Source organism: Fusarium falciforme, chromosome 10 (genome assembly GCF_026873545.1).
Source record: "Fusarium falciforme chromosome 10, complete sequence".
Classification (NCBI taxonomy): domain Eukaryota; kingdom Fungi; phylum Ascomycota; class Sordariomycetes; order Hypocreales; family Nectriaceae; genus Fusarium; species Fusarium falciforme.
Window position 1 is genome coordinate 921698 of NC_070553.1, and position 27419 is coordinate 949116.

A 27419-nucleotide genomic window follows, 5' to 3' on the forward strand; every position below is an offset into this window, starting at 1 on the left:
GTGAGGTCTCCAAAAAGGCCATCAGCCATGTTATTACGCACGGATTTGACCGAAATTTCGAAGTATCCATTGCCAAGTAGCTACCACTGTGGGTGTTGACATAGATCTGAAAAAGAAGCCAGGGCAATAGAAATTCTAGTTGAGTCGAGTTATCATTGTCTGGATGATTGCAACTATTCTAAGCTTTCCCGCTGCTGCCGCAGATATCCATCCATCGCTCAACCTCGACCTGAAGAACTTCCATACCACCATCCATGAGCTGCATCAGCGGCTCTTGAGCGTGCTCTCTCACATGGACATTCCAGCTCTCCAGGATAAGCTTGTTAATGTTCAGCTTTACCGCACCGTGCTGGATACAGCGCTGCATAATCTCGGGTAAAAAGTCATTGGTCCCATGCAGCGCCATCACCACTCGGTTATTGATCTGGCTGTTAACCTTGGACAGTCGGTCAAAGTCCAGTTGAGGCCCGGCTGGGCCGTAGTCACCATGGATGTTGCCTATGCTTGGTGCGAGAAGATCAATCTCAGCAGCCAGAAAGTCCTCGACCTCCTCCGGCGTAGTAAAGAGTGCTGGCACCGAGTTAGCCATCAGTTTCAAGCTTCCTCCTTCAATTGTAACCTCTATATCGCCTCACCTTCTAGAGATCCCGTGTCTGCGATGCCCTCTTCTCCTCCATTAATGCGCCCGCTCTCAGCCTCGACGGCAATGCCGCGGTCATGGCAAACCCTCGTCAAGGCTTTTGTCTTTTCCAAGTTCTCGTCATGCTCATAGTGACTCATGTCCACCATAATCGAGTCAAATGGTAAAGTTGCAGCAGCCTCTCTGATCTGCGCTTCATCCTGCGCATGGTCGAGATGCAACGAGAGCGGCACAGTTGCCGACTTGACTGCTGCCGCCGCTGCATATGCCAGAGTCGGCAGCTGGCTGACGGTTGAGGGGAAGAGCTGAAGGATGAGAGGAGACTTCTTGGCCTCGGCAGCGCGGACTAGGGCTGTCAGGTGCTCGATATTGTAACTGTAAAAGACGTACATCGAGTGAGAACAGTTCATACCTGATGTGAATGGAGAAGTACCCACCAGATTATGGCCAAGACTCCATACTTGCCCTCAGTTGCTGAGCGGAGGATTTGCAGGGTGCGGTTTTGCTTCTGAATATCCAGCCAGGAACCCATTTTGCGGTCAGTTTTTCCTTGATCACGGATAAATGGAAGAGCGCGTGAATCTCCAGATACTCTCTGATATAATACTGACAAGGATCAAACATCTATGGCTTCCATACTGCTTGACCTCGCTTAGTGGTGAGTCGAGGTGGGGCTGTCCTCGAGACGAGGCCATCATGGACTCGAAGCGAGGGCGACCGAAGCGAGGTCTCACACCAATTAAGCCATCTGATCTACTCGGACATGCTACACGGCAATCATTCTCACTGCAATCGAGCTCAGGCTCGTCTCGAAGTTGGGAAGTCCCGGCCATCAACAGATTGAACGACTACAACTTGTCTTGGACGAACAATGAATGCGATGCAACGTCCCAGTATATCTAAGGGCAGACAGCTCGCGATGAATCTCCAGCTTTCACTTCATAAGCACATCTCATTACCAACAACAAGGACTCTACACTTATCGCGACATCATGGCTCCTACACTGGAACTTTACGAGAGGGCTGCCGTTGACAAGATCCCTACCAAGTCCCTCCCCACCAATGGCACCAGCGTCGTTGGCCTCAAGCTCGAGAGTCCAGAGAAACATGACAGAGTCTTGAAGGTTTTTAGAGCGTTCATCGCAGATCTCTGCCAGCAATTCAATGGTGGACATCCTGGGTAAGCGACCTTTGTTTGTTCGTTCTGTTCACATGACTGATTGGCTTGACTCCTTCAGGTCCGCTATGGGCATGGCAGCGATTGGCATCGCCCTCTACAAGTATGTCATGAGGTACTCTCCCAACAACTGCGAGTACTTTAACCGTGACCGCTTCGTACTGTCTAATGGTATGTGGTTTCTACCGATTCACGATGAATCACGCTGACCAACCAAGGGCATGCCTGTTTATGGCAATACCTCTTCATGCACCTCGTCGGTGTCAAGAGCATGACCCTCGAGCAGCTCAAATCATATCACTCAACAAAGACTGATTCGCTCTGCCCCGGCCATCCTGAAATCGAGAATGAAGGTGTCGAAGTCACTACGGGTCCCCTCGGCCAAGGAGTCGCCAACGCCGTCGGCCTCGCCATGGCCACCAAGAACCTGGCTGCCACATACAACAAGCCAGGATACGATCTGGTGAATAACATGACGTGGTGCATGATTGGTGATGCCTGTCTTCAGGAAGGTGTTGGTCTCGAAGCAGTGTCTCTCGCCGGTCATTGGAGACTCAATAACCTCTGTATTATTTATGACAACAACTCAATCACTTGTGATGGCACAGCGGATGTTGCCAACACCGAGGATATCAATGCCAAGATGAGAGCTACTGGGTGGAATGTACTGGATGTCCTTGACGGAGACTCGAATGTTGCTGGTAAGTTCCAAGCGGCCCTTGCCGAATAACCGTTAACCCATGATTAGCCATCGTCAACGCCCTCGTCGCGGCTCGATCAAGCGACAAGCCCACCTTTATCAACATTCGCACAACCATCGGTTTCGGGTCTTCCAAGGCTGGCAACGCAAAGACACACGGAGCTGCTCTCGGGGTTGACGACGTGGCCAGCATCAAGAAGTCGTTCGACCTTGACCCGAACGAGCATTTCCACATACCACAAGACGTCTATGACATATTCGCAGATGTTCGCACCCGTGGCGATGCCTACGAAGCCGAGTGGCAAGAGACTGTGCAGAGGTACAAGAAGGAAGATCCTGTGCTGGGCACAGAGTTCGGCCTCCGTGTTGCTGGAAAGATGCCCGACGACTGGACAAAGTGCATCCCCGAGAAGTCAGAGCTTCCAACGGAGCCCACGGCATCGCGAAAGTCTGCGGGCATCGTGACCAATATCCTTGGAGAGAGGATCAAGTCCTTCTTGATCGGCACCGCAGATCTTACTCCTTCGTGCAATGTGGCCTTTAACAACAAGGTCGACTTCCAATCAGTAAGTATGAAGAACGGGAGTGTTAGCAGCAAGCACTAACGCACGAACAGCCCGACCTTCGAACCGCCTGTGGTCTGAACGGAAACTACAGTGGCCGCTACATCCACTACGGCATCCGCGAACACGCCATGTGTGCCATCTCCAACGGCCTTGCTGCATTCAACAAGGGCACCTTCATTCCCATGACGAGCTCTTTCTTCATGTTCTACCTCTACGCCGCCCCGGCTGTCCGAATGGCAGCCCTCCAGGGACTCCAGCAGATTCACATCGCTACCCACGACAGTATCGGCACCGGCGAGGATGGACCAACGCATCAGCCGATTGCCCTTCCAGCTCTCTATCGTGCCATGCCGAACACTCTGTACATCCGTCCATGCGATTCGGAGGAGGTGGCAGGCGCTTTTGTGGCCGCTATCCAGGCCACTGAAACACCAACCATCATCTCTCTGTCTCGGCAGAACCTGACACAGTTCCCACAGCACTCCTCACGCGAGGGTGTGAGCCTGGGCGCATACGTCTTTGTAGAGGCTGACGGCGATGATTTCGACGTGACCCTAATCGGAGTTGGTTCCGAGATGGGTCTGACGATGCAGGCTAAGGATCTGCTTCTCAAAGAGTACGGCATCAAGTCAAGAGTAGTCTCTTTCCCCTGCCCCAGGCTCTTTGAGCAACAATCACGACTGTACAAGCAATCGGTCCTGAAGCCTCGCTCTGGAAAGCCGACCGTCGTCATTGAAGCATATGCTGCGAACGGATGGGAGCGGTATGCCGATGCGTCGATATCTATGAGGCGATTCGGAAAGAGTCTTCCATCAAAGGCAGCATACGAATATTTCGGATTCAAGCCTGATAATGTTGCGACAAAGATCAAGGATCTTGTGGAGGAGGTCAAGAGAGATGGCATTGAGATACTGAGGGGTGATTTCAGGGATCTCAATGGAAGCTTGGGCGTTGGCTTTGAGCATTAGGGAAGCTGGTCCATATTGTTTGTTATTGTATTTCAATATTCCAAGTGTGTCACTCAACTTGATGCAAAATTCTCAATGTGCATCAAATCATTCATTTTGACTCTTGCAATAGTAGAACTCGGACTAGTCACTTGCTGATATTCCCAACTTGAGAGACGCCTCGGATATCGACTTCCTTTCATGGAATCATCTCCACGGGGAACAAGCAGCTAAACTGGTCTTAGTTCGGTGGAGAAATGCGGGGTAATTCAACATTGGACGGGTCGTTTAAGCTCTTGTCAATAAATGGAGCTGGTGCCCTCGAGACGAGACCCAGAATGTTTGCCATCCGTCATCAATGGACGCCCATAATCACAATAACCCCCGACGATCTCGTCGCAACAGACCATCCCGTGCTCGCGGTTTGAGAACCTCAACGGGCTGGTAGGTGCTCACTCAGCTCACCTTTATCCTTACTGACACCATCCCACAGTCTCACTTGCAGAAAGAGACGCGTCAAGTGTGATGAAGGCAAGCCCAGATGTGTTCAGTGCTCGAAATCAGATCGTGACTGTCGCTATGCGCAGCCGAGCGACTCGGACCAAGCGGACCGGGATGTCCCCGAGACGGCCGGGCTGCAGGAGAGTGAAGCATGTTGCAGCGGGAATAGTCCGAGCGCCACTCAAGGAACAGACAATACAGAGAATCAGCCCAGTATCCAAGGCACAGCCAGCTACCAGGACACATTTACCGTTCCCCCCGAGACTTCCGTCACATTTCAGCTCCATGACTCCATCGAGGTACCACAAGATGACCCGCCGGAAGCGAGTAGTGGTGATGGAGGTCTACCCAACGTAGACTTTGCGTTTGCTGCCTCTCCGCTAGCCAGGAGCCAGGTCTCGCTGCTCAACATCTCGCCATTCGAATGGTATGACCTACTAGCTCAGGATGCCATCTCCCAGATTCAGCGATGGAACGATACCTCGAATGGTGAACCACGGTGGAACTTTGACGAGAGCACTCTCTCTCGTCGACAGTCACCGGCACCGATATCTACGGATGCCGACTCTCACACCCATCACCGTCACGATGATATTCTCGGGACTTCTTTGGTCGACCATGGTCTGGCGGACAAACCATGGAACACGGCTGAGAGCATTGAGCTCTCGCCAGAAGACCTTGGTTTCTTTCGCTACTACACTGAGGTCGTTGGGCCGATCCTCGATCTATTTGATCAAGCGCGTCATTTCACTAATGTCGTGCCTCATCTGGCCCTGCGGAATTCGGGGCTGTTGAAGGCTATACTTGCAGTCGCAGCCAAGCACATGTCTCTTGGCCTCAAATCCAGGAAGCGACAAGGTGATGGCGAAAGCACGAGCGAGAACAGCTCCTCGTCGCCAGAAGCAACAAATAGTGGTCAACCACAGGAGCACGGTCAAACTCCGGCACACATGGCCACCCAGTACTACTACGAGACTCTCCAGTATCTCTCACAGACCCTACTCTATCCCTCCTACGCCAAATCCCACGAGATCTTGGCCACGGCCATAATGATCAGCACATACGAAATGTTTGACGCCGACGGAACCTCGACGAGCGGAAATTGGGAACGGCACCTACGAGGCGCATTCTGGATACAGCGTTCCCAAGACAATGACGGCGAGTCTATTGATGGATTGAGGCGGGCCGTATGGTGGGCGTGGCTTAGACAAGACATTTGGGCAGCGTTCCGGGCAGGGAGGCCAACTCTCACGATATGGCGGCCTTGGAAGAGGCTCGAGGATCTTGATTCTGATGAGCTTGCCACGAGGATGGTCTACATTTGCGCAAAATGCGTCGAGTTTGCTGCTCTGGACAAGACTTCACCTGACCAAGATATACGACAGAGGATTGAACATGGCAACAAACTTCTCCAGGCACTTGATGATTGGCATCGGGTTCTTCCTAGCTCATACAAGCCGGTCACCTCGGCGTCCGGGTCTCAAAACAAGTTCCAGTCTATATGGTTTCATCCGCCTAACCACGCCGGTGCGATGCAAATGTACCATTTTGCAAAGGCCGTCGTGCTGCTGAACCAGCCCACGACCGGCGGCCTCAATGCATATCGCCAGCGGCAAAAGTGTCTCAACGAAAGCCTTCACATGGTCTGTGGGATTGCCAACGCCTGTCGAGAGGGGGAACCCGCCATGGCGTTTGTCAATGTGCAGGCCATATTTGCTGGTAAGCACCCATCTGATGAATCATTTTACTATACTAATCGGCTTAGTTGGCCAATGTGTTCAGATGCCAGAGAAGCAGGCCGAACTACTCGATACGTTGGACAGGATGCTGGATATTAGCAAGTTTCCTGCCTCAGGGCTCGTGGAGGAGCTAAAGAGTGTTTGGCAGGAATAAAACTCCACCTTGCGATTGTTAATGAGTTAACATGAAGCCTTGCCTGTTCAGTCAAGGATTTAGGGAATGCTGATCCATCAAGTCTTTCGGGTTCGGGTTCAAACAATAAGCCATTGATCTGGACAAACTCATAATATTCCTCCTATCTTATGCTTCTATTGCCTGCTTCTAACACTTCACCAAGCCCCTACAATTCCAGCAACCGGGATATCGATGCCCGTCGTATAGGAAGCACCGTCAGAGAGCAAGTAGACATACGCACCCCCCAGCTCCTTTGGATCAGCCAATCTCGGCATGCCGCCATAGTACTGCATCTTGAGACCCCAATCCGGTGTCTGGTCCACAAAGTATGTCATGGCCGTCTTGACGAAGCCAGGCGAGATCGAGTTGACGCGAATCCCGTGCTTGGCCCACTCCATGGCTAGAGTGTGCGTCATGTTTCGCACAGCACCTTTTGTGGCTCCGTAGGGAGCTGATGGTGCTGCACGGTTGGGACGGTAGGAAGTCATGGATGCCGTGAAGACGATAGAACCCTTGATCCCCAGCTCAATGAACCGCCTTGCAACGGTGGTTGCACAAAAGTATGCCCCAAACACATTGAGGTTGAACAGCTTGTCCAGTTGGGCACGGTCAAAGTCGAGCGCTGGTTGATGCTTTGTCATTCCAGCGTTGGCGACGAGACCGTGGATGGCACCTCGCTTGGAAATGATGGCATCGATGGCCGAGGTGATGCTCTCCTCGGAGGTGACATCGCAGTTGATGTAGCCAAGACGCTTAGGGTTGGCGGTCTGCACAGCGAGGAACTCGTCGCCGGGTTCGAAGAGGTCGAGGCTGAAGACGGCGGCTGCTTCGTTCGCTAGACAGACCTCTGCGATGCCCAGGCCGATGCCCCTGTTGGCACCAGTGATAGCGATGACTTTGTCCTTCAGGGTGATTCTCCAGTCGTGGTCTGGGCCAGGCTGAGTATTGAGAAACATCGACGATGTCTCAGGGGCGGCGTCTGGTGTTGGGGCTGGTACTGTATTGGTGTTGCCGTTGGTAGGGACGGCGGTAGGGGTATCAAGTGCGCCGGGAGACATTGTAAAGATTCTGTTGATGTGTAGCGAGTTTGAACTGGGGAATGTGGTCTGTGTTGTGTTGGCGCCTTTTGTTACAGAATGTTGTCGAGTGATTGTTGGAACATGGTCAAGAAGACAATGCGTCTTATTCTTATGCCCATAATAGAATAGCAACTTTGCCACAGAAACGATGAATCGATCGAGCATCTGGATGGAGCTGGTATAATGCACTCAATTGACGATACCCGAGGTCATCGAGACGAACCATCGAGACGAGCCATCGAGACGAGCCATCGAGACGAGGCACCGTTACATGGTCTTGGCATACATGGACCTCGTAACGAGACCATGAGGCTCGTTTCGAGGTCACCCTCGCTTTGGCGCCACCCTCGCATCCACGCCGGGCGTCCCCGATCGTACCAGCTTTACCGTTAGTTCATGTCAACGTGAGACTACCCCATACCCCATGGGGAATTGGTTACCCGTCCCCGTCCCCGCATTACTATTGATTCAACTCAACTGTAATGTCCGTCGCTCCGGCCAGAAAAAAACTTAGTTCTGTGACCGCGAGGTTGGTTATAAGTCTGTTGGATGCCACGACGACTCTCACCGTGTTCCAATGACATCGATTACTTGATTTGACAATCGCTTTATCGACAACCATTTAATCGCACCGCCTCAATTCTCACAACTCTTTCAACCCCCTACGCACCATGGCGCCCGACAGAACCAGTGCCGAGGCCGTCGACCAGAAGGACTATCTCGAAAGTCCCAGTCAAGTCGCTGAACATGTCGAAGTCACTCAAGACATTAGCTGGACTGCCGAGGAGGAGAAGAAGCTCGTCCGCAAGATCGACCTGTTCCTCTTGCCCAATATTTGGCTCATGTACCTACTGTCTTATATGGATCGAACCAAGTGAGTCAGGCCCCGGTTGATGATGTGAGTGACTGGCTCTAACCGTGTTGCAGCATTGGAAACGCCAAGATTGCCGGCATGGCTGATGATCTTGAACTCACCTCGTCTCAGTATAGCATCATTCTAGTTGTCTTCTTTGGTATGTCCCTCTGATGTTGATCACGCCGAGACCAATTAGCTGACACAGAACACGCAGTTGGTTATGTCGTCTTCGAACCACCGTCCAACATGATCCTAGTCCGAACCCGCCCGTCGCTCTATCTTCCCGCCATCATGATTGTTTGGGGCGTCCTGACATGCATCATGTCTGTAGTCCAGAGCTACCACCATCTCATCATTCTTCGAGTCTTTGTCGGTGTCATGGAATCAGGCTTCGCCCCAGGAATTCTCCTTATCTTTTCATCTTGGTATAAGCGAGGCGAACAGTCGAAGCGATTCGCCGTCTTCATGTCCGCCGCCATCCTTTCCGGTGCTTTTGGTGGTCTTCTTGCAGGCGCCATTACTGGAGGCCTCGAGGGTGCCCACGGCATTCGGGGATGGCGCTGGCTTTTCATCGTCGAGGGCGTGGCCACCATTGGTTGGGCTATCGTTGCCGCTTTTCTGCTCCTTGACTTTCCGGCCAATACCAAGCATCTTACAGACCGTGAGAGAGCCATCGCCATTGCACGACTGCAGGAGGATAGCGTGACTGTTAGGGGCGAGGGCGAGAAAGTTGGCAAGATGCAGTCGTTCATGCTCGCTCTGCGAGACTGGAGGACTTGGGGTTTCATCTTTGGCTACATGGTACGTCCCTGCAGTAAGGACGTCTTTGCTATTGGCACCTGCTAACTCTACTTAGGTCATTGTTGGTTCCTCGACTTTGTCCTACTTCTACCCGACTCTAGTTCACGGCCTTGGCTACACCAGCACTGTTCAAGCGCAGTACATGACGGTAAGACGACATTCATGGTCTGGGTTGCAGATAACTAATCAGCTTGAACTAGGTTCCCATTTACGCCGTAGCATTCGTCTGCACCGCCGTGAGCGGCTACTTTGCCGACAAGATCTCAAACTACCGTGGTCTCGTCATCGCCGGCTGGCTCAGCTTCTCCATGATAACATCAATCGCGGTGTGCGTCGTCTACGACTTCACAGCTCGATATGCCCTATTGGTTCTCATGGCTGCGGGCCTCTGGGCTTCCAATGCCATATCCCTGAGCTTCGCGTCCTCGACGTTTGGATCAATGGATGCCGAGGTTCGAGCTGTTGCGCTGGCGCTCATGAACGCTCTGGGCAATCTCGCGCAGATTTACGGCGCGTACTTGTTTCCTTCTGACGATGCACCCAAGTATCTGATGGGCTTTGGAGTTATTTCTGGCATGTTGGGTTTTGGTGTCTGCGTCTACATTGTTATGCATGTTCTTGTCCGACGGTGGAAGCCATAAGCATGAAACGGTGTCCAACCTTATCTTGAAGGATGGTGGTATCTAGGTTGTTATTCCTGTTGGGCGATTGACGTAGCTAGCTCGGCCAAGTCTTCGTGGAAAGACGAGAATAGACTCATCTATGAACCGATATTGAGGCAGTGAGGGTGACACTCAAGGGGCGTGCATGTCAAGAACATGATCTCCTCAACTGGGCTTTATATGGTCTGGAGAAATACCCTCCATGGCATAGGGTAAGAGGTCGTGATTCGTCTGTGCTTGGACTCGTCTCCAGGATCGTCGTCCGAATTAGGAACAAGCCGAATCAAGGGGATCTAGGCAGACGCTTGCAGGGTTATGTTGCATTATGAGACAAGGGGTGGTCTCAGCCCTGATCCTTCTGCCTTGGCAATTCGCTCACATCAAAAACTTGACAGCTGGACAATTGGTTAAATTGCTGCTTGGCAGGAACGATTCATTAACTCGTTTATATGCAAATGAAAAGGGTTGCTACATATAATGATCTTTCGTGCCTGGTCCAGGCTTCGTGCGGATATTCGGCAAACTTCCTTGCATTTGTGAGTTGGCAGAGTATCATTGCAACCCCTAATCCTTGCAGGTGCCAGCCCCTTGTATAAAAAGAATCTCCACTCGTCATTACTAAGGTATTTTAACGTCATATCCCACGGATCATCTCCACGGAAGCCTGTTCGCGTGGTGTTTGAAGATCACCGCCCTCCAGCCAAGGCACACAAACGCAGATCATCCACAGCCAGACTCATTAAGGACACAACACGCCACATCGCGACAACTAGCTACCACTAAATGACCCCCGGCGCCTTCGACTACGGGTCTTGTCGTCCCTTCACGCACAATGGGAGAGTATGAGCTGGCCTCTTTGGACTCGGAGCCTCTTTATCGTCCGCCCAGCATCGCGTCCAAGGCGAGTAGCCAGAAACCATTGACAGCCACGCCAGAGAAGAAGCGATATTTCGGCGGATGGAGAACCGGTCTGGCCATTTCTACTTCAGCAGCAGCCTTTGTCACGCTCGCCAACATCATCTTCCTAGGCGTCGTCGGAGCGAGGGTTAACGCCAATGGTGGAGCCCTATGGACGGGGGACTGCAAGACTGCGAAAGAGTATTCCCTATGGCTTCACCTTGCTATCAACGCGTTGGCTACCGTGCTACTTGGCGCCGGCAATTATACGCAGCAGGTCTTGACCGGGCCGACGAGGCAGGAAATCGACCAGGCTCATGATAAGAGGCAGTGGCTGGACATTGGCGTCTCGTCAATTCATAACCTAACTAAAATTTCTATCAAAAGAGTGGCCGCTTGGACAGTCCTGGCTTTGAGCTCTCTACCTATTCACCTACTGTACGCCACGGTCAGCCACAGTCAGCCATGGGTTGCTAACAGGCTGATAGATACAACTCGGTGGTCTCTTTCGAAACCAGCGCCAACTACTTCTTGGTCTATACTGCCACACCCAATGACCTCAAGGAGCAAACTCTCAGCAACGTAACCAAAACCTACAAGAACCTCAAAAGTTCTCTCAGCGATTTCGACAAACTTCCAGTTGACGAATGTCTATCAACCTATCGTCGAAATCTCCTCTCAACCAGAGGTGATGTGATTCTAGTCCTAGACACAGATATCCCATACATATGGAACAACAATTCCCTCCCAGTCGAGATTAACCCATTGCAGAACCAACCCCCATCCAGAAATTGGATGTGTAACTTGGACAGTGTCTCTGGCTTTGCCGTCTCCCTTCAAGCCTGGGACTGGGAATGCGATACGGCGGCCATCAAATCGGAAAACTGGACGATCGAATTCGATATTCAGTTGGATTCTGGCCTCAAGCCTCGCCAAGCAGTACGGGTTGATCACTGCTATAGTAAATCCACACATGAACATTGCAAGGTGGTTGTGAACCTTCCCCTGCTTGGCGGTGTTATTGCGTGCAACTTTGTCAAGCTTGTTGGTTTGGCTTTGACGTGGCTGTATCTGGAAAAACGACCTCTCCTAACCCTCGGAGGTATGTTTCCCTCGACCAAAGCTAGTGTTTGCTAACAACTTGTTAGATGCCGTAGATTCATTTCTCACCAATCCAGATCCAGCCACCGACAAGCGTCATCTCATGTCCAAGGTTTCTGGCAAAAAGCTGTCCTGGGAACCCGGACCTCGCGCTTGGATTCCTCAGAAGCGTCGCTGGGCCACGGCAGTTTCATGGAGAAGATACGGAGTAACAGTTTTTCTGTACTGTTCCCATTCGTACCCAATTGCATTTTTACGCAACTAATATGAACCTAGGTGTATTGTAACGATCATAGCGGCCGCAGTCCTCCTTAGCATGGGCCTCAACACGCTGGGACATCCAAGCATGACCGCCCTTTGGAATCGAGGTTTCGGCCAAGTCAATGTCGACTCTCTCATTAACTTTTCCGTGTACAACATCAACGGGGCCACGAAAATGGTGGTGATATCCAACTTGCCCCAGTTAATCTTATCCCTTCTATACACGGCGATAAACGGCATGTGGACAACCATGCTCGTTGGAGCCGAGTGGAATAGTTACGGAATGAAACACAAGGGCCTCCGTACGACGTATCCCGTTGGGAAGCAACGCAAGACATACTGGCTGTCTCTTCCTTTGGTGAGTAGAACCATTCTTGGTTATACAAGCACATTGCTGACGTTGGTGATTGTTAGCGATACGGAGTCCCTCTTATCCTCGGATCAGCTACCCTCCACTGGCTAATCTCGCAATCCATCTTCTTCGTAAAGGTCGTGCTTTGGAGAAACGACAAGCTGCTAGTGGACAGATACCCAGACGAAACAACTACATGTGGCTACTCTCCCATCGCCATCATCTTTTCCATCATTCTAGGAAGTCTGATCCTATTAGCCACTGTCGGTGGAAGTATGAGAACGATGACGCCGGTGATTCCTTCAGGAGCCACGTGCTCAGCTGTCATCAGCTCCGCTTGCCACGCACCCGAGGATGATGAGGATGCCGCTTCGGAATATGTCAGGTGGGGAGTTGTGCCAGGGACTGATCATTGCTCGATGACCAGCTTCGCAGCGGAAGATCCGGTGAGCGGGAAGTGGTATCAGTAGTGCAATAGATTTAATACAACCTTTCGAAATTCCGTTCATCTGAGGTCTTCGAAAGGAAGAGAGCGTCTCATGAAGTCTGGTCAGTGACATGTCGTGTAGACGTCTAATTCTCCATCATAGCCCTAGCTGACCATGGCACCCGGGGTGTGCCATTTATAACCAAACTACCGATTCACCTTATCTAAGCGGAAGCTTACATCTACCCGAATGACCCCATAACTGCGCTTACTTTATGTTGAAACGGAAGCTGCTATCCCCTGCCCCCTTTCTAGGTTCCCTGCCAGATATGCCGACTGATCCGTTACCTGTTACCATGAAGCAATCCAAACGCCCTTTTGTGGCGACGTGATTTTCGTATAGCTTAGAAATTAGGCGAATTACTTCTATACGCGGCATAAGCCTCGATGCCGCGGAAAGGACTGGCTAGGAAGAAATGACATCGATTACCGAGAGCCTCAAGACATGGGTTAGTCTTGGAACTATTGTCAGGACCCGTTTTGGAATGTTCGTTTGGTCGACCCATTGAAATCCAATGTCAGCGTGGATCAATTCACTATTCGTGGGCTTATTCACTAAACCATGTTTCATGACCAAAACCCCATGTCCGCCTCTACCCCTTCTAATTAAGTCGGCCTTTTGGATACGACGTCAGTCATTTTGAATACAAACATGTTCATCTACCGATCACAGCAGCTGAATCGGCGTGTGGCAGCTGATATAAGGCTCGAAAATACCCGTGTCTTGGCTTTTCTTGTACACCTCAAGACAGTTGATCTGTTTGTCATTTTCATAGCTTCATTCGCTCGTTCATTTCTATTCAAAACCGCCAACATGCGATCTGTATCTTCCCTTGCCGCCATCGTTGCCGCCCTCGCTGTGCGAGGTGTCGCTGGTCAGTATGACGACTGGAAATTTGGCAACTTATTCATCGCCGGTCCTGCCAAGAGCGCCATCAAGAAGGCGACTTACACCTTATCTCCTCCTCCCATCCCCTGCGGAACTCAAGTCAAGGACCCTTCGCACCAGCCTTGGATGTCTATCTGGGTCGGTATCTCGGATTCCGTCAGCGACCAATCCTCGGATCTGTATCAGCCTCTTCTGAACTGGGCCCCTAACAACGAGCAAGAGTAAGTTTTGCTATACGAAGGGAGCGAAATGTCACTAACTAGCTTCGTAGGGGTTGCCCTGCTCCTAACGATGCGTGGTGCGTTGCTGCCAGTACCTTTGACTGTAAGACAAGTCGAATCCCGCGACAGAGAGCATATCTGAAAATGTTTTAGCTGGAACCCAAGTTGCCCAACCCTACGTGGCCATTCCCAAGGGCGCCTCTGTTGGTTTTGAGAGTGAGTGCACCCGTCGAAGCTTTTAGATGAAAGACCTAACAAGACCCAGTCACCTACAATGGAAATGCCGTGACTCAGGTCGTTTCGATCAATGGCAAAGTTGTCTCGAAGCAGACTGACCGTGAGTTCAAGTCCCCAGTCGCCTACTCTAATCTCTTTCTAACCTCATCAAGGCACCGGCTCTCAAGTCCCTACCTACATCTACTCGAGCAACGAGTGCTATCTGGGAGCTTGCGGCACCCTCCAGGAGTATAGTGAGTCCACTTTCTCTTCAGGCTTGACAACCCACTGACACATATTAGGCTGGGACGACTTCACCGTCGAACTCACATCGGCCGACCCCAACTTTGGCAAGACCCTCACCGTCAACGGCGGCGACTCGACCGGTCTCAAGACTTCCGACGGCGGCAAGACCTGGCACGCCGACTCCATCGTCATTGCAAAGGATTACTTCTACACTGACGGCTCCAAGAAGGAGTGCTCTTAGAGGTGGAGAGGATAGGCTCATTGTATTCTGTTCGTAGACATATATTTGATTTGGCGATGTCGAGTTTTACAAAAAGGACATTGCTGCAACTTTTTAGATAGATAATTACAGTCTTTATTGGTTTGGAATCTTTTCTCAAATGTGAGGTGAACCCCAGCTCGACTCAATGACCTCGCCAAAGATGTGCCGGTCCGCTCATCAGACTCAGGGTCGAATTCAGCAGCTTTAGTTTACTTCTCAATCCCCCAAACAAATCCAATAGCATCAATGCACCCATCATAGTACCCATACACTCCGCGCAGAGCCCAAGTGCCATCAAGCGCCGGCGCAAGCGACGTCCTGGCAACAGCCGTGGTCCAGCGGTCGTGGGCATGCGGCGCGATGTACTCGTCTACCTGCTGGTACCCGTTGGTCTTGTCGAAGCCAAAGAAGGTCATGTTGGCGAGCGTCTGGTAGGGGAGACGAGGCTCGAAGTTATCCGTGACCACGTTGACGGCCACGATGGGCCGGTCGGGTGATTGGGAGACCGTGTGCACGGGTGACCCGTGGAGGACGCCGTAGCTCTTGCTGCTACCGTCCGTCCAGTCCACGGTGAAGCCGCTGACCCAGTTGCCGTCGCTGTGGATGCGGAGGGTCTTGAGCTTGGCGCTCTCGGGCGCGTCGTCGAGCGTGTTGAAGAAGTGGCCGCGGTTGGCCATGTTGCCGATCCAGGGCGACAGCCTGGCCCAGGTGGACTTGCCCTCGTGCGTGGCGATGCTCTGCTTCAGCGGGGTAGGGGTAGTCTGTTTGAAGGGGAAGATAGAGTCGTTTGGTGGCTGCCAGCCGCTGCCGCCCGTTGACGATGCCAGCTTGGCTTCAAGATCCTGAACCTTGGCCTCGAGATCCTGGATGGTGGCGTCGGTCTTCTTCTTCAGCTCCTCGATTGCCTTCTTCTTGGCATCACGATCCTTCTTGATGGCCACCAGACCAGCTTCCAGGCCCTCGATGATCTTGTCCTTGTCATCGCTCTCAGCCCTAGCCTGCTCGAGATCCTCCTGGGTGCGAGCAAGCTGCTTCTGAGTCGAGGCCAGGCCGGACTCCAACTTGGCGACCTTTTGGTTGAGTTCCTTGTTGCTCTTGTCAAGCTCCTTGTTGTGCTCACGCTCCACGTCCAGTTGTCCGCTGAGGTGGCTGACCTCGGAGTTCAACTCCGAGATCTGTGCTGACAACTGCTGGACGCGGGCCTGGGCTGCTGCCAGGGCAATCTCTGTCTCATCCAGGTGCTTCTGAAGCTTAGCCTTGGCTGCCTGCTCCTCGGCGATCATCCTGTGAGCGTCATCGAGGGCCTTGTGGTCGGCTGCGTCGTGATCACGATCACTCGAGATGATCTTTTGCAGGTCTTGGATCTGCTTGGTGAGCTCTGCTTCCTTCTTGGCATATTCATCACGCGCGTCGGACAGTTTCTTCTCTAGGTCGGCGCTCTTGTTCTTCTCGAGCTTGTTCTCAGCACTGAGCTCGCTGATCTTGCCGTTGAGGTCATGGATCTGCCTGTTGCACTTGTCCACCTGCTCTCTGAGCCCATGGAATGACTTGTCAAGAACGTTGAATCGCTGTGCATGGTCAGCGCGGTGCTCCTGGCAATATCTGGTAGACGAGTACAAACCTCGGTAGCATACTTGGCGAGGTAGCCGGCTTGGTCAACGAAAGAGGCCGTGTGCGTTAGGGTTTCGACAAGATCGTGAGGGAACGGCATCTGAGTCTGGATGCGAGGAAGCGCAGCCTCGGTTTGAGGGTAGCAAACTCTCAGTTCAGCCTTCTCCATGGGTGGTTCTGGCGGCGTCATCTCGCTGAAGAGATAATGTTAGCAGCGTCGAAGATGTCGGGGGCGTCCAGCTTACTGAGAGTGAGACTGCTTGCTAACTGCTTGCGTAAGACCTCCAAGTTCCTTATCACCTTCTGGCCCCTTCATATGGACTGCAAGCTTCGCAGTCCCCTCATCTCGGATGCAGTAGAGGCTATAAGGGGGGCCATCGAAATCGAATTTGAGAGGCTCGCCTGGTCCATTTTCCGCCCTCTGAACGGTGTTTATGGAGAACGGAACCTTGGACTTCTTTTCCGCGTCCTCGGTCCACTGCCAGAAAGCCAGGACGGGCTTTCCAGCTCCGACGCCCTCTGGGACAAGGACCAAGATCGGCTCGTTGCTAGCATACTTGGGCCAGTCCAGCTTTCCAGTCCAGATTCGGAAGGAATCGGTCGCTACCGCCTCTCCCTGGGGCTGGTAGACGCGATCAAGAGTCATGTAGCTCTTGTTGTTGGCCGGGTTCGACATGGTAATGTCGAGCTTCCCGTACGCTTGCTTGGTGGTGATGACATAGGTGTAGAAGTTGTGTGACATTTCGATTATGTCCTCACCATCCTCCGTCTTGGACACGTTTGTGACGACCTTGGTGTCGAACCAGTTGGGCTTCCTGTTTCCGGCGGCATCCTTAGTCCACTGGGAGAAGAGGTAGACGCTGTCGCCGCGACGGGCCGTGCCATCGGGGAGGATGACAATGAAGAGCTCGTCCGTAGCAGAGGTGCCCCAGTTTAGCTTTCCAGAGTAGACAAACATATTGATGGCGGAAGGAGGTGAAGGCTGAGAAGTATGAGTTGAAGAAGATTGGGTTATTGAGGAGATGCTGAGAGAGATGTTCCAAGTTTCACATTATCAGGCGTCAGTGAGTCCTTTATAGTTGCGCAACTCTTCTCTTCTCTTCTCTATTGTCTACCTCTTCTCTGAAAGCTCAGACTGTCATACAATCCACAGCTTCATCTTCAGCTGCCACCAGAACACGCATTGGCATTACCTTCTCAATACTTTTCTGCAGATTCTGGCTAGTAACGAGCTGAGAGACCCCATGTGGCTACCTGATGGCTAGATAGGGAAGGGAGAGGCAATCCCGCAGGTAAGCTGGCTACCAATGAACCTCTGCTCCTATGAATGCCATCAAGCGGTAGACCATTATGTTGACCCTTGTACCTTGCCATCACCATCCCGGCGGCCCTCTTCCAGCTGGGCAGTATCCATATTGGCCTTTCCTAGGACCCTCGGCCACCCCCGCTTTTATGCAGAAGGGCCTCATTCGTGCCCCGGGCGTTCCGGAACAGTCATTGTTGATTCTGTTTTCAGTCGATGCTGACCTGCATTCTGTCAGGGACCTAAGTGGCCTCGGGCTCTTGCGGAGAAACCATCCGGGCTCGCAATTGGCCCACAGCTTACATAGTGCAGGGGCCCGAGGCGCCTTGGCACATCTCGAAGCGGGAAGATTCCGGGTCAAGTGGAGAGCTGAAGACGCTGTAAGCAAGAGAATGGATAGCCGTCAGCACTTGTTCAGTGAGTTGATGAATATTGGATAGGAAACACCGTTGATGGTGCATTGGGGCCTTGGCTGTGGGCGAGTAAGCAGCTGCTCCGAATGCGGAGAGTTGCAGGAGTCGTACACCTAACGTTGTGATCCTCCTGGCTAGCTATGCCTGGGGACCGAAGTGTGCAGAATCTGGTCCAGCGCTGGCAAGGCTTGCGTCCGAGGTGGCTGGACGAAGCAGAAGGGGATTGTCTTCGCAAGGCACTGCCGAACATATTCCAGAGGAGGATTCTTCCTAATACAAGTCTAGCCGGTAGGTTTTTTCGAGTATTAGATAGTAGAAATAAGAGTACTTCCCTTCTTAAAGGCCTATATTACGTCTCGATCGGACGTAAGATCAAAGACCACTATCCTCCAGTACATGACATATGTTGTCGGTACAAACTACAAATGCCCTTCGGGTATACCAGCGCGGCCCTATTGGCCAATTCTAAAAACCACCACTGCGTTACCCTGGCCCTTACCAAGCCATCCGGGCCAGCACAGAGTTTGGCCAGCGACGAATACATGCCTTTCTACCCTCATCCAGGCAGAAAAGACCGAGTCCAAGCGCCGCGGGATAGAAGTAGTGCTCAACCGGAACGCCAGCGGTACTTAAAACGTCTTGAAGGCTTGGGATATACAGCCAAATGACGGCAACACCCAGGGTAAACAGGATTGCAGGAAAGAGAAGCAGATTCTGCGTGCGCTTGTTGAACACAGGGGGATGTTGGAAGATGGACAGGTGCCTATTGCGAACCGCCATCAGGTTGAACCATTGCCTACAAGGATCAGTTGGGCTCAAACATAAGTAGGTAGAGACTGACATGACGACGAGGTTCATAAAGTAAATCGAACTAGCCTCGTTAAGCCGCGCATTGTAGTAATCCGGATCAACATGTGTAGGAATCTCGCCAAACTTGAACCACAGGTCCGAGAAAGGGATGCCTTTTCGTTCAAGATACCAGTACGCCATAGCAAATGAGCAGACACTCTCGATGACGCCAACAAAGGCATACGCATGGAAGATGAGCTGCCAGTTGACAAGATGTGTCTTGCTAGGGTCTCGTGGAGGTCGGAATAGGACGTCTGCTTCGGGCTTTTCGTAGGCTAGGACGATGGCGCCGGCGCAATCGGTGAAGCAACTATAGCTATCAGCCTCCAAGTCAAAGCAGTACCGCACGCAGAACATACCATATGATGATCATGAGGAAAGAGGATAAAATCTGCGGAAGCCCAAAGACCACATTGGTGAAGACTGGCCAAAACTCGGAGAATGAGCCTGCTGGGAGCAGGTAGGCAATGACCTTCTTGAGGTTATCAAAGACGACCCGCCCAAATCTTACTGCCTCGACAATAGCGGAAAAAGACTCCAGCAGTACCATATCGGCCGCCTCGATAGCGATATCGGAACCACTGGTGAGACTTATGCCCACATCTGCGGCCTTGAGAGCCGGTGCATCATTGACTCCGTCACCGGTCATGCCGACGATCTGCTTCCTGGCCTGGAACTCGCGGACGATGCGTAGCTTCTGGTCAGGTGTTGTGCGTGAAAAGACAATCTCGTTATACTTGCAGAGCTGTTCCCACTGGTGTTCGTTGAGACTCATCAAGTCTGAGCCAGAGAGGAGGAGCGCGGCATCTCGTGGTGAATTCGAGTCGTCTTCACCTTCTGTTGGGAATCTCACAAGGGAGGATGCGTCGTGGACGACTTGAGCAGTAACCATGCCGCACTGGCGAGCGATAGCCAAGGCTGTAAGTCCAAAGTCACCCGTAACCTGTGTGAGTGTCAGCATCAGACGACCTATTTCACCACTTTCAGGTGTGTAAACAAACCATAAAGGCACGAATTCCAGCTCCACGCAGCGTGGCAATAACCTCAGGCATCTCAGGACGGGGCGGGTCGATCATGGCCAGGAGGGAAACCAGGGTAAGCTCAGATTGAAGTTCGTGCATCATCTGAGTCTCAAATTCAGGCGACGATGTATCCGGGGGGATTCTATCGGCACCGAGTATCTTTCGAGCGAGTAGAATCACGCGTTTGCCGTTAGAGGACCACTGATCTTTGAGTTGCTTCACCGCTATCGCTTCATCCTCAGTCAAGGCCGCCACAGAGCCATCTGGTTGAACCATGCTGGTGCATCGTCCGAGCAGAATGTCCGGGGCACCCTTGATTGTCAGCAGCCTGAAGTTGTCAGTACGGAGAATGAATACCTGGTTCCAGGGTACAACTTACACGCTGCCAGCCGTGAACTCTTTGGCCCCTGACACGCCAAGACAAATATCAACATCCTGATTCTTGGGCGCCTTAAACGCCTTTGCCATGAACTTGTTCTTGCTGTTGAAAGACAGCTCAAAAACGCTCGTCCACGTCTTACGTAGCTCCGAGACGGGACCAAACCCTTCCGAAAGCCTCAAGGCTGCCTGATCGGTGGCATCTCCAAAGATGTGCCGGTCCGTCAGAGCCTCTTTCTCAGACTCGGGGTCAAACTCAGCAGAGTTGCAGAGTCCTGCTACTGCTCGTATTTGATGGATACCTGAGCTTCGTTGATGGAGGCGGATGTCGTCCATGGCTGATTCGGGAGTGAAAGTGGTGGTGTATAGAGAGCAGTCGGTGGCAAACATCTTGTTCTGTATGCCTGTTAACGATCCACTGTCCACAGTATCACTTCATTCTAGCTCAATATGCATACCTTGGTCAAGGTTCCAGTCTTGTCAGAGCAGATGACAGAGACTGAACCTAGAGTCTCGACTGTTTTAAGTGACTTGCACAGAATCTTGTTCTTCTTCATTAGATTCGCCGTGATAGTCAGGCTAGACGTAACGGCGATTGGAAGACCCTCGGGGATATACGCAATGGCCACGCTGACACAGCTCACGATGAGAGCAGATACGTTGATCCAGTCAGGGTGAGACTTGCGGAGCCATCCAGCCCTAAGGTAGAGTTAGCAAATGTTCAAGTCCAAGCAGGATTTTGACGGTTTCATACCAGACGGCCACTAGAATAATGATCCACGACACCATGATGAGAACGATGAGTGAGACAAAGCGAAAGATGTCCTTTTCCATCGTTGTCAAACCCGTTTTGGGTTCGCCAGTCAGTTTTGCAATTTGGCCAAAGACTGTCGCATCACCAGTGGAAACGACAACACCGAGCGCACTACCGGAAACACAATGCGTGCCTTGCAGGCCAATGCAGTGAGTTTCGAGATAGTTGTCATCAGTTGAGTCGACAGTAGCCTTGATAGGCTTTGATTCACCTGATCAAGTCAGACATGCATCTCCCGACAAAGGTCAGATACTCACCGGTCAGAACAGCACGGTCAACGGATGTATCATGCGAGACCTGGAGGTAGCGAACATCGGCGGGGATCCTGTTCCCAGCCTTGATGAAGATGACATCGCCAGTAACAACGTCGGTAGCGCTGACTTCAACCTTGGCACCATCGCGAAGAAGAACGCACGACTCGGGTAGCATCTCGGTGATGGACTGCATGACACGAGATGAAGACCAGTCTTGCCATCCGTTGAAGGCCGCCTGAATGACAAAGACAGCCACGAGGACTATACCCAAGGCGAGGTTTGCGATGGCTGGAGGATCTCCCAGGGGCTTCCAGGAGATGAAGACGAGAATGCCTCCAACACAGAGGATAGACCCAAAGCCTTTGAAGAAGTATCCGAATATCTTCCAAAACAAGGGGTTCGGGAGAGGGGAGATCTTGTTTTTGCCCTGCTTTCGCAACCGATCGTCGGCTTCTCGAGCCGATAAGCCATGAGCCATGTCGACTTGAAGGCGTTTCTGAACTTCTTCGATTCGTAGCTTGTGCCACTCGATGGTTTCGAATTCTAGAAGTGTCAGTTTGGTTACATCGATTCATAGGATGCCGTACATACTCAAAACAACAGCATCCTTGGCCTTGGACTTGGACTGCGCGTGATGATGGTTTCTCTCAGCGTCGTCTATCTCGAACGAGCTGGTTCGCTTGGTCAGACATCAATCACTTACAAAAATAGTGGTTGACTCACATGCTGCGATACTGGATCGGCAGGGTCGCATTCCCTCGGCGGCTCTGGCTCGACGAGCGCTTCTGAGGCCCGGGTTCGCCATCCTCCCCAGAGCACGTCTGCGTTCTACCGCCGACTCGGGTGCCGTCCTCTTCGTCGCCTGTCTTCCAGCGCAGGGATCCTAACACGACCATGTTGTAGCTTCTAGAGTATCGAGATCAGATGCAAAAGAGATGATGTTGGAATGTGGTCAAACTCAACATCATCAAACGAGGGTCTTATATGGACAAGATGCAATACGACACCAAAGGAGGCATCCGAGCGCATCTTTTCGGGTGCAAAAGCCACACCGGAAGCACAGATTTGGTATTCCTTTGACCACCAGCCGAATATGACCTCGTCTCCAACAAAGACCAACTCTCCCACACCATCCAAGACACAATCCATAACGTTAAATTTACCTAATTGTTTTCCCAGCCCATTGCCTCTTCTTAAATGCCTCACATAGAGCCATCTCGCGACACGAGGAGGCCTCCTGATCCTGAAATGTACTGACTGACTCCGTCCAAGGGGATGTGTGGTACATCATGTACGGCATGCATTCCCCGCACTTCAGCTCCTGAGGTAGAGATACTTGGACAGTACTTATGACCGCTAGCGGCTCTTTTGGCCTGTCATTTGTGACTGAACCCCTGGATGGCGGTGACAGATGCACACCCGCCTCCATGCCGAGCAAAAGGGCGAATATGTTCTGACAACCTCAAATCCCTCAACGCAGGAAATAATTACATATGACATTGAGTCAAATATGACTCTGACGAGCTAAAAACTGGTTGTTTTCCCTTCCCATCCCACGTCTACTCTTCCACATAGCGTGACCCCCGCGCCTCGCTTCTTCTAGCGGTTCCCATGGCGGGATCCCAAGAGAACCCTGAAAGCCATGGCATGGACTCTAGTACATTGTACGGGCTTCTCTTAGTTGCTCTCATTATAGTAATCTTTGTCATCATCTACATCGCCCACCGTGCCTTGCACACCCGGCCAGTCCCTGATGTCATCAGCCACCAACTTCTCCGGTTCAGAACGACTGCGGGCTTGGGAAGAGACGCGGTAGAGAACATTCCGACCGTCGAGTTTCATGCGCGGCCAGCCGCAAACAAATCCCCTATACACATTTTCCGAAACCCTCCAGTTCACGCAAAACCGCCTGCGCCAAAACGCTCGATAATCCAAGTGTTCCAGCACCATCCGGGCTTCTCCCCTCGCTCTCTCGAGTCTGGGACAGGGAAGCCACAAGATATCTCATCTCTGTGCTCCATTTGCACCGAAGATTTTACCGAGGGAGTGAGATTACGGAAACTGCCGTGTGGACACGTTTTCCACCCACAGTGTATAGATCCGTGGCTAATGGATCGCGCCCGTACTTGTCCTCTATGGTCGGTAAGCCCAAGTCAGACATGAGCAGGCAACCAGCTAACATGAGTGATCTCCAATCTCAAGTCGAGTCGATCTAGCCTTTTTATCTGGCATGGCGATCCCTAGAGTGCCTCCTGCGGTTCGTACAGCTCCCTCCCCCAGCACCAGGGTTGCTGGTCGAAGTTAGTATGGTCTGAGAGGAAAGTCAAAGAGATCTACCTTGTATCAAGCAATGTGCTACGCTCGCCGCATCTCGAACCAAAAGCTCGGCTTCAAAGGGACAGCGCTGATTAGTTACCCCTTAAAATCATAAAACCTCACCCCTATTGATCTCTTCATACCCCTGAAAAGTAGAACCCCGAGACGACAACCACATATGCAAGCAAAAGAATGCTCCCCTTGAAGTAATTGCTCTTTCCTTCGCCATACAGATACCCCAAAAGGAACACACAAATGACAACAAGCACCATATCCCACTGTGGAAAAACAAGAGGAAACACATAGTTCCTCAAATCCTCGTGAGGGCCAGGTTGTGAGTGGAACACTGCAGAAAAGAGCACAAGGGCCGGGATCTGGAGGAGGCAGACCTGAAGTACGTAGGCAGAGCCAATCTCCATCGACAAGGCAATATTACCGTTTATTGCAAATAGAATAGCATTCTTCAAGTTGCGTTAGTGACGGCATCTTGTGGAGGGCAAAGAAACGTACCCAGATTTCTGTCGTGTTTGGCACAAGGGCGAAAATGGTCAGTCCGACAAACTTTTCATCTACATGGACTTCTTTGAGGATGGAATCAACCATCTCAATGATGATATTGGCAAGAATACCGTAGAGAATCGTTGCTCCAAGTAGTATCAGCAGGCTCTTTGTTCTGCTCCAGTTGGGTACAGAATGCCAGTCAGTCTCTTTTGATGCTCTCGTCCTGGAAACTTGAGCGTCTGTGGATGAGATGGGTGTTCTGTTTGTGCCATCCTGAGCGCCGTCCTCCTCAGGCAATTCAGGCAGAATATCGCAGTCTCTTCGTGCCAGATTCCTGGGTGGAACCTCTGGCTCGACCCTTTGCAATGGGGGTGACAGAGGAGATAGTTCTCCGTGCGGAGATCCCACCGTGGTGGTCGACCTAATGCTTGCGCGATAACTGCTGAAGGAGTGTCTCCGTGCACCAATGGGGAGTTCTGGCCTTCCCTGGTTCAAAGGTGTAGTCACTGGCTGTTGTCTGCGTGCGAGGTGCTTCTTATCCTCTGCATCGCTGGCCCAGATGACGGTGGCGTGAGTGCGAAGAGTGAACAGCAGCCCAATCACATATGCCAACAGGAGAAGAGCGGCACAGAAGTAGCTGAATGGTCGAAGAACATGGACGTAAAGGTACCCATCAAGATCAAGCTCCTGGGAGATGGAACAGGTTTGGCAATTTGCAACACTCCGCTGAGAGTTGACCGTCAAGGTCTGAGTGGGGTTGTAGGAGCAGCCCCGGCATCTCACGACATGAGTGCCATAGACTGCATAAAACAGCGTAGGGCTAAAGACCCCAATGATGGCGAAAAGTAACATGGTTGAGGTGACACCAGCTGATTTGGAGTTGAACCGCTGCGTCTTGCGCTTGAGGGCGCCAAAGCACATGGATAATCCTGGGAGGAATAGAACTCCAGCAAAGATGCTTCCAATGATGCACCCTTCGACGAGGCGGCTCTTTCCCTGCTTGAGGGCCACGCAGTAGAAAAGGACCTCGAATATCGTGGAGAAGAATGCATTCACCACGGCACTCACGCCCATAGATGATTGAGCAGAGATTGAAGCGACAGCCTGGCCTATAAAATAAGCTAGGGGTATGATGCCAAGAAGGCTGGCCGGGAAGAGTAGGCCGGGCGGGATAGTGAAGATGTGAATATGCAAGAGCTTCTGAAGAATAAGCCAGTTGAAGATTATGATCAAGGCGATGCCCATGAGGTCGATGAGAAAGATGCTGTTCCCGCCTATAGAGTAGCGCCAGTATCGAAAGCCGACGGCAGAGTAAGTGCAGAGCAAAACTTTGGAATCTTGCCCCTCATCTGATCGCACCGATTGTGCGTCTGAATCGAAAGCAAGGGCGAGAGGACAATGTCGAAGATGACGGAGCAAATGCATGCAGGTCTTGGCCATGGGAATGGTAAACACGAGGGCCCAGCAGGTCAACGAGACCAGGAACAACGGCGGGATAATAAAAATGTATAGGACAGAAAAGAAGACGACCCTTCCACTCTTCCACTGACCTCGACTGAACATGGTAGTCTGCCCCGTGGGCTGCCCTTGTCTGGGACCGAAGAAAAGATGACCATGATTCAGGCTGCCATTCTGCCATTGCTCATATTCATGCATGCTGCGTCCCTGGTTGAGGCGGTCGTTTGTCTCAAGTCGCACAAGCTTTCCAAGGGATAGAATATGTATGCAGCCAAGCTACACAAGACACGGCCATATTCTCTCGAACTGGATGTTGAAGAGGCTATACACACAAGACCGCCGACGGCAGCGAGGATAGCCAGCCACCAACCGAACAAGATAGTCCAGAGGATGTTGAACAGCAACGACCACAAATTGGCGTTCTGACCTGGTATGGAGTTGGTTCCATTGCTCTCATCGTCGTCGGGTGGTTTGCCTTGTTGATAAAGGGCGGGTTTCCATAGCCTGATTCCAAAGGGATGTGTCTCGTTGATGGCTTGCTGGCGGAGTTTGAGAGTGAAGCTCCCAGCGTCCGAGTCGACTTCCGCATCATCTTGCACAGGTGACTCGTCCGGGGCCTCTGTCAACTCCAACCTAGGTATTCTGGAGGGAGCAGGAGGGCCAACGTGATGCTCTGAAGGAACAAGGCCAGGCGGAGCTGATTTCCTGCGGCCTACGAGGCGGCGTCTGAATGCATCAGCCTCGACTTCGGCGGTATCGTCGTCTGCGGAAAAGAGATGGTCTCGACGAGGTACTCGTAGGGTTGTCGACAGTCGACGAGGCATTGCGGCGTGAGATGTGTCAGAGCAGGGCTATTTCGTTGGCCAGCGCCCTGCAAAAGGTTTCTGAAACAAAGAGACAAGCATCAGAATGCGAAGTCAGGCTCTCACCTTCTTGTCACAGCATTGAGAGGGCATTTAGAATCCCCCATTGTCCCGCAAACTACGTACCACACTGCCACCGTCAACAGCCCGCCTTGACCAGATGCGCTCCACAGGACGGAGCCTAGAACATGTTTTACCTGCTCACCGATCAGCGCTGGGGGCGTTATGCTTGATGATGCTGCCTCGGTAGGTAAATGCCTCTCACTACCGCGCTGTACATTGACTCAACAAACACATCTGCCTCCAACCGAGATGGAGACCGGGAGGCCGCCAGCCGTAAAGCATACGAATAGAGTATCCCGACATGTACGCTTGCCTTGTTATGATCGCCGTGACCGGGGCCGGGAATAGCATCTCCACTCGAGCTAATATGCCGTGTATCAGGTAGTCGACAACCATACAAAACACCAAGATTTCTACCTATCTCTACAATACAAAAGGGCATTGCCATGCCCAATCCAGCATCGCCGCAACGCCCTTCCAAAAAATCCCTCATCCACCGCCACTGCGGATTCGACAGACGCTCTGTGCATGTCGGCGTCATGGTCATTTCTCATGTCGCACAACCAACACAAGCATCGTCCGGGGATGCCAAGCTTTGAGCCCCTGTCTGTCTGTGTGCACAGGCCAAGGAATCGAGGTTCAAAATGCGTTTAATTGAGGTACTCGTGAGGTAACAGATTAATTCCAGGAGCGACTATACTCACTCACCCGAATATTCTGTCCGGGCTCAAGGCAATTCCTAGAATCAATTAGTCTGACCTTTTCTGCCGCCCCATCCCACGTACAAGCTGGGGATCCC

At 52.0% G+C, this 27419-nt stretch overlaps 10 protein-coding genes across 10 annotated transcripts; 5 read left to right on the top strand and 5 right to left on the bottom strand.

Annotated features, from left to right (window-relative positions):
• Positions 1 to 178: 178 nt before the first annotated feature.
• NCS54_01217200 (Fructose-bisphosphate aldolase) lies at positions 179 to 1172 on the bottom strand (the record flags this gene model as incomplete). The annotated part of the gene is made up of 3 exons (XM_053157418.1): positions 179 to 570; positions 636 to 1015; positions 1078 to 1172. The coding sequence occupies 3 exons, from the start codon at positions 1170 to 1172 to the stop codon at positions 179 to 181; spliced, it is 867 nt and encodes a 288-aa protein (XP_053013393.1).
• A 460-nt stretch (positions 1173 to 1632) lies between these two features.
• On the top strand, positions 1633 to 4051 carry NCS54_01217300 (Transketolase; the record flags this gene model as incomplete). Its single annotated transcript, XM_053157419.1, has 5 exons — positions 1633 to 1820; positions 1879 to 1988; positions 2036 to 2518; positions 2566 to 3083; positions 3134 to 4051. 5 exons carry the CDS (start codon positions 1633 to 1635, stop codon positions 4049 to 4051), a joined length of 2217 nt encoding a protein of 738 aa, XP_053013394.1.
• Positions 4052 to 4388: 337 nt separating this feature from the next.
• On the top strand, positions 4389 to 6424 carry NCS54_01217400 (Zn(2)-C6 fungal-type domain-containing protein; the record flags this gene model as incomplete). The annotated part of the gene is made up of 3 exons (XM_053157420.1): positions 4389 to 4474; positions 4524 to 6250; positions 6297 to 6424. 3 exons carry the CDS (start codon positions 4389 to 4391, stop codon positions 6422 to 6424), a joined length of 1941 nt encoding a protein of 646 aa, XP_053013395.1.
• Positions 6425 to 6600: 176 nt separating this feature from the next.
• Positions 6601 to 7503, bottom strand: NCS54_01217500 (Hypothetical protein; the record flags this gene model as incomplete). Its single annotated transcript, XM_053157421.1, has 1 exon — positions 6601 to 7503. The coding sequence occupies one exon, from the start codon at positions 7501 to 7503 to the stop codon at positions 6601 to 6603; it is 903 nt and encodes a 300-aa protein (XP_053013396.1).
• Positions 7504 to 8195: 692 nt separating this feature from the next.
• On the top strand, positions 8196 to 9822 carry NCS54_01217600 (MFS domain-containing protein; the record flags this gene model as incomplete). The annotated part of the gene is made up of 5 exons (XM_053157422.1): positions 8196 to 8398; positions 8452 to 8537; positions 8595 to 9181; positions 9237 to 9329; positions 9382 to 9822. The coding sequence occupies 5 exons, from the start codon at positions 8196 to 8198 to the stop codon at positions 9820 to 9822; spliced, it is 1410 nt and encodes a 469-aa protein (XP_053013397.1).
• Positions 9823 to 10675: 853 nt separating this feature from the next.
• Positions 10676 to 12924, top strand: NCS54_01217700 (Hypothetical protein; the record flags this gene model as incomplete). The annotated part of the gene is made up of 5 exons (XM_053157423.1): positions 10676 to 11178; positions 11229 to 11842; positions 11889 to 12063; positions 12118 to 12460; positions 12517 to 12924. 5 exons carry the CDS (start codon positions 10676 to 10678, stop codon positions 12922 to 12924), a joined length of 2043 nt encoding a protein of 680 aa, XP_053013398.1.
• Positions 12925 to 13755: 831 nt separating this feature from the next.
• NCS54_01217800 (Hypothetical protein) lies at positions 13756 to 14754 on the top strand (the record flags this gene model as incomplete). Its single annotated transcript, XM_053157424.1, has 6 exons — positions 13756 to 14051; positions 14102 to 14154; positions 14205 to 14267; positions 14317 to 14388; positions 14441 to 14521; positions 14570 to 14754. The coding sequence occupies 6 exons, from the start codon at positions 13756 to 13758 to the stop codon at positions 14752 to 14754; spliced, it is 750 nt and encodes a 249-aa protein (XP_053013399.1).
• Positions 14755 to 14984: 230 nt separating this feature from the next.
• NCS54_01217900 (Hypothetical protein) lies at positions 14985 to 17344 on the bottom strand (the record flags this gene model as incomplete). The annotated part of the gene is made up of 3 exons (XM_053157425.1): positions 14985 to 16343; positions 16397 to 16580; positions 16632 to 17344. 3 exons carry the CDS (start codon positions 17342 to 17344, stop codon positions 14985 to 14987), a joined length of 2256 nt encoding a protein of 751 aa, XP_053013400.1.
• A 1253-nt stretch (positions 17345 to 18597) lies between these two features.
• NCS54_01218000 (Cation-ATPase-N domain-containing protein) lies at positions 18598 to 22315 on the bottom strand (the record flags this gene model as incomplete). The annotated part of the gene is made up of 10 exons (XM_053157426.1): positions 18598 to 18898; positions 18944 to 19261; positions 19311 to 19894; positions 19953 to 20301; positions 20353 to 20747; positions 20810 to 21050; positions 21106 to 21376; positions 21423 to 21962; positions 22011 to 22090; positions 22143 to 22315. 10 exons carry the CDS (start codon positions 22313 to 22315, stop codon positions 18598 to 18600), a joined length of 3252 nt encoding a protein of 1083 aa, XP_053013401.1.
• Positions 22316 to 23872: 1557 nt separating this feature from the next.
• NCS54_01218100 (Hypothetical protein) lies at positions 23873 to 26518 on the bottom strand (the record flags this gene model as incomplete). Its single annotated transcript, XM_053157427.1, has 3 exons — positions 23873 to 24196; positions 24246 to 25937; positions 26027 to 26518. 3 exons carry the CDS (start codon positions 26516 to 26518, stop codon positions 23873 to 23875), a joined length of 2508 nt encoding a protein of 835 aa, XP_053013402.1.
• Between the last annotated feature and the right edge of the window lie 901 nt (positions 26519 to 27419).